This window comes from Xiphophorus hellerii, chromosome 8, assembly GCF_003331165.1.
Source record: "Xiphophorus hellerii strain 12219 chromosome 8, Xiphophorus_hellerii-4.1, whole genome shotgun sequence".
NCBI lineage: Eukaryota > Metazoa > Chordata > Actinopteri > Cyprinodontiformes > Poeciliidae > Xiphophorus > Xiphophorus hellerii.
This window is the reverse complement of record NC_045679.1, coordinates 5,723,417-5,738,602: the sequence shown is the minus strand read 5'-3', so window position 1 is coordinate 5,738,602 and position 15,186 is coordinate 5,723,417. Positions and strand designations below refer to the sequence as shown.

Genomic DNA, 15,186 nt, shown 5'->3' with positions numbered 1-15,186 from the left:
GCATGTCCACTGATGAAAAACTCAACCAGCTTCGTTCTGTTTCAGAGTGTTACACTCAGAATGAAAAGTAATCTCTCTTCTGTTCTGACTTGTATTTTTCTAGTTCTATAGATTTAGTTTAAGTATTATCCTTTTCTTCATCTTATTTAGCATGTTTAAGTATTTTAGTCATTATCCTTTACTTGTGTTTTATGACTGATTGACTAGCATTAAATATATCTTTATACACATATTATCAGTAAAACATTTAATTGTAATTTCTAGTAAATAATTGTACTGTTTGTGATTTCTTACTATTAAAGGAAGAATAAATCCTTTGTACTATGATCTGGTTTTGTCATTATTTATCATCCGTCCATCAAAGCAGGTGACACTAGGATGGCTGGGAAAAGGTTAATGAAAACGGTATATTACACTCCGTCACATCCCGGTAGTTCAGGAGGAATAGAGAGATTGAGAAGAGGTTTGGAGGATGAAACGGGAAAGAAGGTTAAGGTGGAAAAAGTACAAGGTTTTTTATCGGAACAAGACACTTATACTTTGCATAAACCTGCACGCATAAATTTCCCAAGAAACAGAGTTTTTGTCACGAGGCCTTTAAAACAGTTTCAAGCAGACCTTTGTGACATGCAAGCTTTGGCTGAGGAAAATGATGGTTATAATTACTTATTAACAGTCATTGACATATTTTCTAAAAGAGCATACGTACGGATTTTAAAGAGGAAGACTGCGGATGAAGTGGTAAAAGCCTTTGCATCCATTTTCAAAGATAGTCAGACTCCTAAAAAATTGCAAACAGATGCGGGTAAAGAATTTTTTAACAAAAAATTTAAAGCTTTAATGAAAAAGCACGGCATTGAGCATTTTGCCACTGCAAGCGAAACAAAAGCCTCAGTGATTGAAAGGTTTAATCGTACGTTAAAAACAAGAATGTGGAGATATTTCACCGCTAATAATACCCGTCGTTACGTCGATGTTGTGCAAGACTTGGTGAAAAGCTACAACCACAGCTACCATGCAAGTATTAAAACTACCCCTATGGAAGTGAATTCAAAAAATGCCTTTCAAATCTTTCAGAACCTGTATGGTACGTCCTCGAGCACACGTCGCAAGAATGCCAAACCTAAGCTTAAACCCGGGGATCTGGTTCGATTATCTAAATTACGCGGCGTTTTTGATAAAAAATATGAGCAGAGTTTTACGGATGAAGTGTTTACAGTGACCGATACCATACTTCGATCTCCTCCTGTGTATAAACTCAAAGATCTTGATAACGAACCTATTCAAGGTTCTTTTTACGAGGAGGAGCTTCAGAAAGTGAAACTGTGTAAAGATAAAATTTACCAAGTGGAAAAGATATTAAACCGACGCACCCTAAGGGGGGTTAAACAGGTTTTTGTGCAGTGGAAAAATTGGCCTCAGAAATTTAACAGTTGGATCAGACTGGCTGACCTTCAAGATGTATAAAAGACACCTGCAGTAAATCTTACACCTGACACAACATCATGGAGCGCTCGGTAGAGGATGAAGGGTTCTACGTTACTTTACCCTCAAACGCGGGTTTAAATGTTTTTAAGGATAATACCATTTCAAGTTTTCGTGTGAATTTAGCACAGCATATTAATTTAGAAGGTTCCTGGCAAGTTGCCTTGACAGAGATTTCTTATCCTCACACCTGGTATAATGTCCCGGAAGAATTAGCTTACTTTGAATGGAGGGATAGAAAAGTGAAAAAGGTGTTTCGGGAAAGTATTACTCACGGATACTACAAAAACGCGACACATCTGGTTGGAGAAATCGAAACTGTCCTTAGAGCAATAAAATCTGACATTTACTTTGAACCGATTTACGCGTTTGTAAATAAAGTATTCTTTCAAGTAGGAGGACAATATCAAATACGTTTTCATGCTCCGATTGCTTACATGCTCGGCATGGAACCTGGAAAATGGTTAACTTTTGATAGAAAAGCTTCTCAACCAATGGACATGCAAGCAGGATTTTACATGATTTATTGTTACAGCGACGTGGTCGAACAGCAAATAGTGGGGGATAGTTATGCTCCTTTGCTGCGTACGGTTAAAGTGGACGGTAAATTCGGTGAAATGATCACTCAAACCTTTAATCCCCCCGATTATCTTCCTGTGGCGCGGAAACATATCGAATCTATTCAAATAGAACTGAAATCAGACCAGAACGTTCCGATAGATTTTACCTACGGAAAGGCAATCGTGAAATTACATTTTCGACCTGTGAGGTCACGAGGAAGCCTGAGATAATAACTGTATGAACTTCGATGAGAAACATTCGTATAAAATACCGCTGATGATAAGGTGATCATTCATACGGGCTCACCCTCGCAGCGTGAAAGAGAGTATTTACCTTAAGAGAAGAACTGTATAAATCAGGGGTAACATGAGTCAAATAAATCTGAGAGATGATCCTCACCGGTTTGTACATTATTACCATAACCAGGTAGGGGGCGCGTTACCTGGTTTCTATGGGGCGCCGGTGATGTACGGCAGAGGTATAGGGGCGGTATTCTCAAGATTATTCAGATTTGTGTCTCCCCTAGTCAAATCAGGTTTCGCCCTGGCTAAACCTCACTTAAAAAGAGCAGCCGCCAATATTGCCACGGATGTTCTAGGCAAAGCTATGAATAAAATATCTGGTTCTAAAGAGGGTCAAGAAGGGTCAGGAATTATGGTTCTGTCAAGAAGAGCAAGGACGCGCCCACCGGGAGAGCGTGCGCAAAACTTACAAATACGTAGAGCACTGAAGCGAAAGAAATCAAACGGGAGAAGGAAGGCTAAAGCGAGGAACTCTGTTCCTAGCAAAGATATATTTCAATAAAACATGGCTCTTTTGCATCACAAATCACCGGAATGCACTTTAGCCGAGTTAGACTTATTTTCAGCCCCTATGACTCAGCTATCTATAGAAGATAAGACCTACACTGAAATTTTGCCGCTGTCGGCTCTTACGGACAACGGTCCTATCGAATTTATGATCCCGGGAGGAGAGAAATATCTGGACTTAAACGACACCCTGCTTCATCTACGCGTCAAGATCACCAACGCCGATGGTAGCAACCTGGCTAATGATGCTGCTGTGGGATTAATTAATTATCCTCTTAACACAATATTTTCCCAATGCGACGTCACGTTGGGAGACCGTCTGATATCTCAGTCGAGTTCCACCCACCCTTACAGGGCAGTGATTGAAACTTTACTTAATTTCTCTCAAGATACGCTGAGAAGCCAATTTAGCGCAGGTCTTTTTTACAAAGATACAGCGGGAGCCATAGACTCTATAGTTGTAAATAATGGTCCAAACCAGGGTTTAAATAAAAGGGCCTCATTCACCGCTGAATCCAGAGAAGTGCACCTGTTGGGGGCACTCCATGCTGATATATTTTTCTGTGAGAGGGTGCTCCTTAATTCTGTGGATTTAAGGATTAAATTAACAAGAGCCAGCGATGCATTTTGTCTGATGGGAGCCCGTGACTCAACTTTTCGATTGAAAATTTTAGGGGCTTCTCTTTTTGTGAAAAAAGTATCGGTTTCTCCCGCGGTCCGTTTAGGACACGCTTCTGCTTTAATGCGGGGAAATGCGTTGTACCCACTTTCCAGAGTTAATGTTAAAACATATTCTATCCCTGAAAACTCAAGAATATGTACTCAGGAGAACCTATTTTTGGGGGCTATACCAAAGTATATAGTTCTGGGAATGGTTCATCACGAGGCCTTCACAGGAAGAAGGGACTTGTCACCTTTTCATTTTAAACATATGGACGTTGAGTACTTGGCTCTGTGCCAGGAGGGCAAACAGATCCCCGGCAAAGCTTTCCAGCCCCAATTCAACCAAGGAATATCGGTCAGAGAATTTTACAACATATTCTCTGCATCAGGCCGTCATCTTAAAGACCTTCCGCTGAGCATAGACCGAACTGATTTTAACCAGGGATACTCACTGTTTGTCTTTAATCTCAACCCGGGAGAGGACACAGAAGCTTTATCACCGGTTTCTAACGGAAACTTGAGGTTAGAGATCCGGTTCAGAGTCCCATTACCACACACGACCACGCTAATCGTATATACGTGTTACGATTCTATTCTGGAGATCAATTCTAAAAGAGAGGTTTTGGTGGATTATTATTAATCATGAATAATCATCAACTTGAGAGTCTGCTACACCAGCTGTTGGGGAAAGTATTTTGTGGAGTTTGGGCATGCGATGAACTGTCTTTGCTCTCACACGAGTACGCAGGACCCGCATATTTTATTGTGAACACGCATCCTGCTCACATGCCCGGAGAACACTGGCTAGCTCTTACTTTGGAAGGGAACGGGATTGCCACGTTTTTTGACTCCTACGGCTTTCGGCCAGACTTTGATTTCTATCCAACAAGCATCGTAAAATTTTTGAAAGACAGGTCTTCAAAAATAATATATCATAATAATCAACTTCAAGATACTCTGTCTGTTGTCTGCGGTCATCATTGTGTTTATTACTTATGTAATAGAGCATGTGGTTTATCAATGCAACAAGTGCTTGATTCATACCCCGGGGATGTGAAAAAAAACGATGTCATGGTTTCAGATTTTGTGAGAAAATATCAACGCTGTGTAAAAAACCAAAAGGTTTGTTCTTTTCACCACGGAACATGTTCTATGCAAATGTTTAAAGATTGTCACAAATTGTTAACGTGATTTTCTAATATTATTGTATTAAAACAAGAGACTGTACACCTGAAAAATTCTTTAATAAAATATTTTATTGAAAAAAAAGAATTGTTGTCAGAGAGTTTATGGAGTAAAAGCAATCCAACGTGATGGTTTTGTTCTTTTACGCGTACTTTGTCTGTTTCTGATCTTATTCTGTAGATCAAATTTAGGGGATAAGATAAATTTCTTTTTACGAGTACTTTTTACACCCGTCACCTCATCCCCAAAATGAAATTTAGGGGATAGGATAATCTTCTTTTTTTCTCTTCTGGAAGGGATTTTGACACCGTCTGTCTTGACACGCAAATATTGTTCACGAGCTTGCGGATTATTAACAGACGATACCGGGAAATTTAATTCATCCAGTGTGGAAAGGAAATCGGTCCATCCTGCAGGCAGGAGGCTTTGGGATTTTCTTTTAAACGGAAGCAGAAGGTTTTTGAGTAAATCAACCAAATGAGAACCTTTCGTGACATTTCCTTTATAAACAAATTCTGCTTTAGATGTCCAACCGCTGTTACTTTTGGACAGCTTTTTCAAAATGTATTCAGCATTTTTACGATCTCTTTCAGGAAGCGCTTTCACAACTTCATTAGCAGTTTCATCCAATTCGGTAGTTTTTTGAATAGAATCATCTTCACGGTTTCTAAGTTCAGGATCATCCTTGGTACGCTGCACAGTCACAGATAACTGTGGCTCTTCTAGTTGACCTTGCTTGATTAAAGATAGAGATCTTTGTAGCAAAGCATCATATTTCTTAATTTTCTCGTATGCAGTGAGCCCTGATTCATTCAAAATGGCTCTCATTTGAGAATCCAGATCCTCCTCCGCCGCATCTCTGATTGAAGTCTTTGAGGAGTTCAAATGTTTAAACTGATGAGGTGAGATGAGAAACATCTTTTGAGATGTTTTAAGAGCCATTGCTTTTGTTCTATCTGCTGAGGATTCCGCCCACTAAGTTTCCTATTAACGGAGTCAGAGCAGCTAGCAGGGGGAGAATAAATCCTCCTCCTTGACTTTTAAGAGCCAGCTGTTTACGCTTTAATCCGGTTCTTTTATCCGCCAACAGTCTGATAATTTTTCGCTGCTTTTTCAATTTCCGGTGTTGAGAAGGTGTTAGTTTAATATTTCCTTTTAGAATGTTCAGAGCAATCTCACATAAAGTTTTAAGAAAATCCGGTGAGCAATGAGCTAAAATATCTTTACGCTTCTGAGGGGTGGCCTGGTAAAGAGCCCTGAGCATCGGAGCATTCCTTTTTATGCGTGCAGACATTCTGACTTATTTTGATTTAGGTACATACACCACTGGCCATTCGCCGGGTAATATCCCCGTCCTTAACCTGTAACGTTCTGGGCAGCTAGGAGTAAGATCTACGATTAAATATCCATGAGCTTCTTTGGTTGCATCTTCAAAACTCTCCAGGAAACTTGCTTTAGCTGATGGGAAGACTTGACGCGCTAGTATATCCACTTGTAATTTATCTCGAGGGTTCTTAAAGAGCACCATATAATTACTGTTGAGACTAATGGTGCGGCTGTATTTTCCCTGCTGAAATACATTCTGGGTGAGATATAGAACAGACATATTTCTATGATGTCGATATTGGGTGAACAATTTGGCTACTTCAGGGTGGTTAGAAGCCTGGAAAATGACATCATCCAAAATGACCAAGTGACTTTGATTCACGGGGAATAAATCTTCATCATCGAAAGAATCAGGCAGTCCTTCCACAAATTTAATATTTTTATTCAGTTTTTGCAATTCAGCATATAATGGTTGAAAAGAAGTAAAAATCCAAACAATATTGTCAGGTACAACATTCATGACATGCTCAAGATTTTGCAACATTTTCCCTACAAAGTATGATTTTCCACTTCCACTTGCCCCGACGATCATACATGAGAAAGGTGAATTGAATCTGGGGTCAAAGTATACCTCTTGAACATCGCTGGAATAAGACATTTTTATTTTTTTTTTTATTTTTTCCTTGTCTCTTAAACTCTAATAACCAAAAGGTAGAGTTGAACCATCAGGAAAAAGCCTGCGTTTGTCATACACAACCTGAAACCTTTTAAGAAATGTCGCGTTTCTTAAAACGAACCCTTTTTTATCGCGTTTTATGGTGTGTTGCAGTGTTTTGATAACACCGTGTCGGGACCCCTCTAAGTACCCTCCCACCAGCTCTCTGATGCTGTCAAAATTGACTCTCTCGCTGCACTCATAAGTTTGAGTGATGCCTTTCACCCGGATCACCACGTTCTTTTGATTTTTGGTTTGGTAAGCATAACTTTTAGGCCCCGCTGCTACAAATTCCTGAATGGTGTCACCTCCTAATTCGTCGGTTAAATCACCGAGATAATTTCCCAGTTCTAGAGGACTCTCACCATCTTTTACCACATAGATCAGGCTGTCTGTGTCTATGTAGAGAATCTTATCCTGCACACGCTCCAGACAGCTGAAAAGTTTTAAACGAGCATAAGCTGTGGTAAATGCTGCGATGAAAATATTATTTGATTTGTTAGGACGAACGATGCAACGTTTGCTGTAATTCCACTGGATCAGACAGGTTTCAGGGTTGATAAAGTGAAAGTACTTCACCACGTATTTACCTGAGAAAAAAAAATTGAAATATTCATCAGGATCACTTACAAAGCTGGTCTGAGAGAGATCATTTCTTTGCGCAAACTTTCCCCAGAAGCTATTGAGACACAGTTTAGCTACTTGTCTTTTAGCAGGGTTCACCTCAATTTTCCCAGCATCTAGTTGAATACCTTGATTAATTTGATAATCTCTCACATATTTCAACCTGCTCTCCTGATCCATCGCTTCAGGGGGATAACCGCTGGCTTCCTGTTTCCCCTTCAAAAAGGTGTGAATGTAGCCTTTAAAGATCGAGCTACTGCTTCTCTCAAAATGCCAGACCTCAGTGATTTTTCCAAGACGATAACCACATTGCAATGCTTTTTGAAACTCCGCACTCACCCAAACACCTGTCAGAGATCGAGCATCGTCCTCATGGGTGCAGATCCCTGTTTGATTGTTAATATCTGCACATGTGCGGCAAAGAGTGAAAACTAGCTTACCCCTAGATGTCTTGTAGGGCAGAACTGGAAAAAACAGGCCTCGTGGAGGATAAACGGTAGCTCTGATAAAACCAAAATAGTTGAAGGGATCATCGAAATCTTTGTAAATGAGGGTGGGGTGACCTAGCGGATATTCACACGTAGCATTTACATAAGGGTAGAGAGATGTGAAGTCCACATAATGCACAGACTCACCCGGTCCGGCTGTGAACCTGAGCTTTAGAGCACAAGTTCGACCTCCGTACAGAGCGTTTCGGGGGGTCAAAGGTTCTGGCGCATCAAATTTTTCCAGGAATCTGATTACCCCTGGATCAGACTTTTTCATTTCATCCCACTCATGTTCCCACACAGTCTCGACTCGAACACCATAAACGGCTTGCAGAATCTTAGATCTTTCAACCGTAGCTGCATAAATTTGTTCAAACGGTACTTTTCTCAAAGGACACATTTCAGTCTGCTTGAAACACCGAGGGCAGGCATGGTAAAGACAGCCGTTGAAAGAGAATACGGTGGCTAAACCTGAGATTACTGCGAATCCGTCGACAAAATAGGGTCCGATTTTGCGTTCGCCCGAGTTTAGCGCGTGCTCAATATGTAAGTTCTCACTGTCCATCTTCCACTCTAGCCACTGAATTGAAGCATTGGAGAAGGTTTTGGACCCACGCCTGTAATCTACAGCGGATGGGATCGCCAAGGATTTCTCTGGAAGAAAATTGGTCACAAAAACCTGCATGCACGCAGAAGCAATTGTGATTCTCTTAAAGGGATCCACATTTGTCTCTTTAAAAAACTCCTCTCTGAATTTAACACAACCTTGAAAAAGAATGTCCACATCATTTTTGCAATAATGCAGGGATTCTTTCTCAAAGTCAAAAATGCCTTTGGATGCTTCACCGTACCAATCAGTAATTTTCTGCCTCTCATCAGGATTCATAAGTTTGACGCCGTACGAATCTAAAGGAGGAAACACACCCACATACTTGAGATGCTCTTCAGCGGAAAATTTGTGGGGAAAATATCCTTTCGAGCGGTCATGGAAGCCCAGTGCTTTCGGCATGGCACTCAGTTTCATAGTCAGAAATGACAGGCTATCAATGAATTTCAATTTGTAATCGGGGTCTGTAAAACAAAGAACTTTTCCTCCTTGCATGATTAGAAAAGGCTTGATACCTAACTGCACCATAGAGTTAAGCATTAAATAACTATCAAACCCACGTGCATTATGTGCGATGAAAGTGTGTCCCTTAAACATTGGTCTTCGGAAATGAAGAAGGAATTGCTGTGCACAATCCAGGCCATAAGCGTGCCATTCAACACCTTTCACAGATTTTGAACAGACTAGAAAGGGTTTATGTACGCCGCTCTGATCGACAAATGTTTCAAAATCGTAAAACACTAGTTTGTCATGAAGTTTGTCATCAATAGTACTGGTTTGAATGTAGCATTGATGATCGTTAAGAGTTACATCTGTACCAGGAGGTAGATTTTTTTCACCGCAGATGACACATTTTGATTCACATATGTGTAAAGTTTTCTCTTTGTTCATAGGAACGCGATACAACCTTTTACACGTAGAACAAAATTTGATCGTCTCGCAATCACTTACAAGCATTTCAGCATGAGGTCTGTTGCGAGGTTCTTTGTGCCTATCGAAGCATGTAGAGTTTCGACATATTCTGTTACAGTCATCGCAATGTACTGGATTGTACTGCAATTGTGTGCAACTGTAACAACTGCAGACACCACAGTAACCTTGGCAATGATGGGTGTTAGAATTATTATGACCGCCGTAACAAAATCTGCAAATATATCTCGACCCGGTAAAACCTGCAAGATTCCTAATGCCATAGAAGTGATTATTATGGAGGAGGAGAAAGCAGGGATTTGAACGATTTTGGAAATCTGTTTCAAATTTAGATAAAGCCCTATCTTTTGAGGTTCGATGAAACACTACAATTTTTCTTTGTAGAATGTTTTCAAACTTTGCGACGTCGCTGAATGTAACCGCTGTCTGATCAGTTAGACCTGCCTGATGCTGCCACTTTCTTCCCTGTTCAAGAGCTTGTTTATCTGTAAATTCAGGGTGAGCTATATGTGCCAGGCTGGTAGCAAAACACAATTTATTTCCTGTATTTTCTACAATATACAGGTGACGCCTCTTCTTATTAATCAATTCACATTCCAATGTTCTTTCAGCCTTGCGTTTTGAACCTCCTGTAGGATTCTTAACTATCTGAAGAATCAGCTCCAAATTACTTTCTGAGGGCAGCTCTGCATTAGATTGAACGAGCTCATCTAAAAATTCTTCAAATGCAGGCAGGATTGCGTCGTTATCAGTAACAGAGATATTTATGTGATGAGAAATATCACCCCACACTAATTCTAACTGTACAAAGTCATTACGTTCAGCTATTGATCTTGCATCATTTGCCAGATCAGTTAAAACATTCATAACTGCGGTGTAGAATTCAGCAATGTCAGGTACAGCTTGGGTTGGAGGCCCGATTGATAACGATCTCCTTATTTCAATGTTATTGAAACGCTGACGTTCAATTCTCTGATTTTGATCTAGATTACCTCCTCGCTGCTGTTGCTGCCGTGCTTGATCATTTGCTGCAGAAACTGTTTCAGATGGTAACACACATTCTGTATTTTGAAAACCTTCATCTAATGAAATGCTAGACGAAGTAGCCGGTGAACCAACGGGTGAGTTTTGCGGAGATATGTAGTCATTTAAACCACGGACTGCATCGTTAATTTGTCTGAAATAGTCTGAGACTTCAGATGCGTTTAAAATATCAGAGATTGGTGATCTAGCAGGGCTAAGAGCAGGGCTCTGTGAAAAGTTATTTTCCCCGGTATTCAAAGCTGAAGCGATTGTTTGTAGAATCTGGATGGAATTAATAATTTGTTGGGAATAATCTGATTGAGATTCTGTATTTTGAAAAGTTTCATCCAACACAGATGAGGCAGCCGGTGAGTTTTGCGGAGATATGTAGTCATTTAAACCGCGGACTGCATCATTAATTTGTCTTAAATAGTCTGAGACTTCAGATGCGTTTAAAATATCAGAGATTGGTGATCTAGCAGGGCTAAGAGCAGGGCTCTGTGAAAAGTCATTTCCCCCAGTATTCAATGCTAATGCAAGTGTTTGCAGAGTTTGGATGGAATTAGAAATTTGTTGGGAATAATCTGATTGAGATGATTCAACTCTAGCTTGTTGGTCTTCCATTCTTTACTGAGTTATAAGAGACAAATCATACATGAATCATTTCACAATCACCTTTGCATCGGAGGAAAGATTATGCAACACTGTTCTGCTGGCTTGTAGCAGGATTTTAACTTGTTCTCGGTTGCGAGCCAGAGCTTGTCGTCGTCGTCCTCTGTCCGTAGGAGGTCTGTCCAGCAGCATGAAAGATTCTGCAATAAATAATTAGGAATAAACTTCTAGCAGCTATGAAATGTGATTTTACTAGATAAATTCAAATAAAATACCTGTAATCAATCCATCTAATAAAACGGTTCTGAATTGGAGATTATGTGCTCTCCTCTTCCTCTCCCAGCCCCTGAGTCCGGAAGCTGTGGAATATATTTAATATGATTACAATCAGTTAGGTAAGGCCGAATTAAAGCATTACTGAAAAAGCATTTAAAAAATAAATAAAGTAGATTAGGATAAAGTAAATACAAAAAATAACATAGAATAAATTAATAAATAATTTTTTTTTAAAAAAGCATGTAGCATGTTAGAGGGGGTAGTGAACAAACATTGCACTTTAATTTTACAATAAGACAAACTGGAGTCTCCAACTTGACAAGAACGTAGCTCTTGGCGACTTGTAAGGTTTTTTTAAATTTTTATTATTTATTTATTTTTATAGTGGTATGTGGGGAAATAAATACACACGAACTCCTTTTTATTACGTCTGCTTTCATGTCCAGCTTTATGTCAACGAGACATACACACGCACGCAGAGAGAGCAAGGGATCTTCTGCGGGTGGGGGGATCGCTCACCCACCCCTGGCCATCGGCTGTTATGTCCTGGAGACAAAAAAAAGCGCATGCACACACACACACACACACAGCCCTACACACCCCTGGACACACACCCAGCCCTACACACACACACACACACCCCTCCCCTCTGCTGTCTCTGTCTCTGTGTGTCGGGGTGGGTTGAGAAAAGTTTTCAGTGAAATGTTCCCAGTGTAGAAAAATATTCACACCCTCCCCATGTTTCGTATTTTAAGGTGTTATAAAGAGAAACTTTATTAGAGTTTACGTTACGGATATATATCTTTCTTTTAATTTAAAATAACAGTTTGAAAATTGGGACTTGCATTGGAATCAGACATGAGAAGCATTAAAGGTATATATCTTTATTATCTAAAACAAATAATTAAACTTACATGGGTTTAGAGAATTAGTAGGCCTCTCAGGTAGCGCTTCTGGTTCCGCTTCAGGTTCTGGTTCCGGTTCCGCTTCAGGTTCTAGTTCCGGTTCCGCTTCAGGTTCTGGTTCAGGTTCTGCTCTCTGTTCGATGTCTGGCCTTGCCCTGGCAGCCTGCCGTGGTGTGGGAGGAGGCGTGACGGAGTTGAAATCAGATCTCTGCCCTGAAGGCAGGTCTGCCACAGGTTCGTCTTCCGATTCAGACGAGATGAAAATTACGTCTTCATCACGGGTTATGCCTGTAAAATGACGAAAAAATAAATAATAAAAAAAAAAACAGTTTCTTGATTGGTTAAGATAGTTGTTTTAAAAAAGAAAAAAAACTTACTGTGTACTCCTGTCTGAACAGAACCGGATGGTGTCAGAGCCGTATTCACCAGCTGTGATGATCTGATAGCTTCAGAGTCAGTTCTTTTTTTATTCAATGACAAGCGGTTCTTCCTAGGATTCTCCCGGTTATCTGTAAATAATAGAGTAAAATTAGAGTAAATGTTTTATTTTCTCGCTTTTAGAATTCTGGTTACAGAGATATTAAATTACCAATTGTATTGTTTAATGCTGTGTGGTTCTGGTATGTCTCCTGAGTATTGGCAAGATCTGTAAGCAAATAATATTTTAAATTATGTTACAACTCTGGTTAAAGAAGAAAAAAAGGTATGCTGAAAACAAACTTACCGCTTATAAATTCCGACTCTAAGACAATGTTTGGATCTTCTGAGACTGCCCCTAAAAATAAGAAAATCATTATTAAACATGATGCATTTCTGTATATACATATATATATTCAGTATATGATTAGAGAAAGAGAATTTGAGAATTGTATTTACTTACGATCGAACAATGTGGACAGAACCTGAGAACTTATACCTGCAGATCTTCCTGTAAAGTCGGACATGATTCAAAATAATACTTCTTTAAAGAAAATTAACAAGTTTGGAAATACAGCTGGATTTGTAACAAAAGTGAGTCGAAATTCTGCAGAGCTGTGATTCTTACCCCGAGATGACGTCTGCTTTTAAAAGAACGCGTGAGGTATATGTCCAGCTTTAAGTCTTGTCACACACGCAGGCAGAGAGCAAGGGGGGTCCTCTGCGTGGGAGGGGTCACCACTGACCCTCAGCTCTTATGTCCTTTGCCACATACACGCACCCACCCTGGCACACAGATGGCTTGCTTGAGAGCTGAAACACCCACGCTCAGATTCTGAGAGTTGCATCATTAGAGCCACCTAGGCTTGTTTAGTCCCTGTCAGATATTCTTCATAAATAAATTTACAGATGAGGAACATTTCCTGAAATGTATTACACTAGCAACTGTTACAGAAAAAAATCTATGAGTTTAAATGTATTTAAACCAAGATTTACTATTTTGGAGAAAACATGAAGCAGTGGGAAGATCAGTGTTGATTCAACAGTAAGAAAAAGATTGAACAAAATCATTCACAATGATGCCGGACCAAATTCTGGAAAAGTCTGGACAAATTCTTTAACTGCGGAAAGATAAAAGTTAAATTTGAGCAGCCTCACGTAGGCCTGTTTACTGTCTGTCACATATTCTTAAGAAGTACGTGTACAAATGAGGAACATTTACTGACATGTTTCACACTAGCAAGTGTTACAGAAAAAGAAAATCTATAAGAGTTTAAAATTTAAGCGATGAAGGAAATCACAAACTCATAGTCAGCACTGACTAATCGTGCTACCATAAAATAAAGCGGTAAAACAGTTATACCTGATAATTGATGAGAATCACCCTGAAAGACACGGACAGATGGCAGGAACCCTTTTCCCGCGCAGATCCCGAGCTGATAATCGATGACGGTTTGAAAATCTGTTTTCCGGAGACATAGAGTTTCCTTGCAGGCGGTGTGTGTGATGACCCTCAGGTCAAGAGAATCGCCTACCTAGGGTTTTTTTTAGCCCGCCTCACACAGATGACAGGTGAGGCCTGTCCGGTATTCTGTCACAAACTCATAGTCAGCATGAGAGAGCCGGACACACACGCACAAACACCAAATGGCTTAGTGAGAAAAACCGGAGGTAACTACAACATTCTATTTAAATATACTATATTGTATATTATTCTCAATTATCTAACACTTATTGTTTTTCATACTTTCATTGTACTATTTTTAAAACACATAGCGGGAATAACAGTTGTCGTAACAGTTGTTTTTTTTTTTTTTTTTGGGGGGGGGTGGATATTAATAGCAATTAATGATTAGGGTCATAAATCACTCATCCATCAAACTCCGATTAAATTTTGACAGAAGGGTGCCTATAGAGTCTCTCTCCAGTAAAATCAGCAGCTGGTTGTGATTAAAATGCAGTTTGTTGCAGAGGTTCAAACTTCCTGATGGTGACCTCTCCTCCGTCCCTCACCTTGTCTGGCCGGTTTTAATCCTCACTGCAGTGTTAGACTGGAGCTCATCTCTCAGATTAACCAGATTAACACTGAGCTGCAACAGGAACCAAACGTCTCTCCTCCAACTTATTTCACTGATTAATAACAAGGTTGGATAAAAACATTGAGCTGAGCTTCTCATTCCTTAAAGAGTCATGAAGAAAGACTCACCCTGGAACTGCAGAAAAGAAGTTAGAAAGTTTAAAAATAGATGGAAAAAACTTTGTAAATATATTCTAACAAGTGATTTAATTATCTGTTTTTTGTACCTTTTAATGTATAAAACTGTATAAAAACGGTGTAAATGGTTAAAAATCTTCAGAATGAGCCAATTTTTAACCTGATTAATCATCACAATAATTCTTTGTTGGACCATCGCTACGCGGTACTGAGGAGGAAACTTTAAAAAAGTTTTAATGTAACTTTCTCTATGTCCTAACATGAGATAATCTGAGAGAACAAATGGAGTTCCTCTGCCTCCTCCCTGTGTTCTGCTGAATTACTCTACTGGGTCAGAAACAAGCC

At 39.8% G+C, this 15,186-nt stretch overlaps 1 protein-coding gene and 1 long non-coding RNA gene across 2 annotated transcripts; both read right to left on the bottom strand.

The window, feature by feature from the left end:
- Positions 1-3,354: 3,354 nt before the first annotated feature.
- Positions 3,355-11,837, bottom strand: LOC116724909 (uncharacterized). Its single transcript, XM_032570701.1, has 5 exons — positions 11,304-11,837; positions 10,020-11,228; positions 7,708-7,772; positions 6,896-7,161; positions 3,355-3,439 (listed from the first exon to the last, which is right to left on the bottom strand). The coding sequence occupies exons 2-5, from the start codon at positions 11,038-11,040 to the stop codon at positions 3,355-3,357; spliced, it is 1,437 nt and encodes a 478-aa protein (XP_032426592.1). The 5' UTR covers positions 11,041-11,228; positions 11,304-11,837.
- Positions 11,838-12,469: 632 nt separating this feature from the next.
- Positions 12,470-12,989, bottom strand: LOC116724674 (uncharacterized). Its single transcript, XR_004340230.1, has 4 exons — positions 12,934-12,989; positions 12,799-12,855; positions 12,587-12,718; positions 12,470-12,497 (listed from the first exon to the last, which is right to left on the bottom strand). It is a non-coding gene; the product is annotated as an uncharacterized LOC116724674 (long non-coding RNA).
- Positions 12,990-15,186: the final 2,197 nt, after the last annotated feature.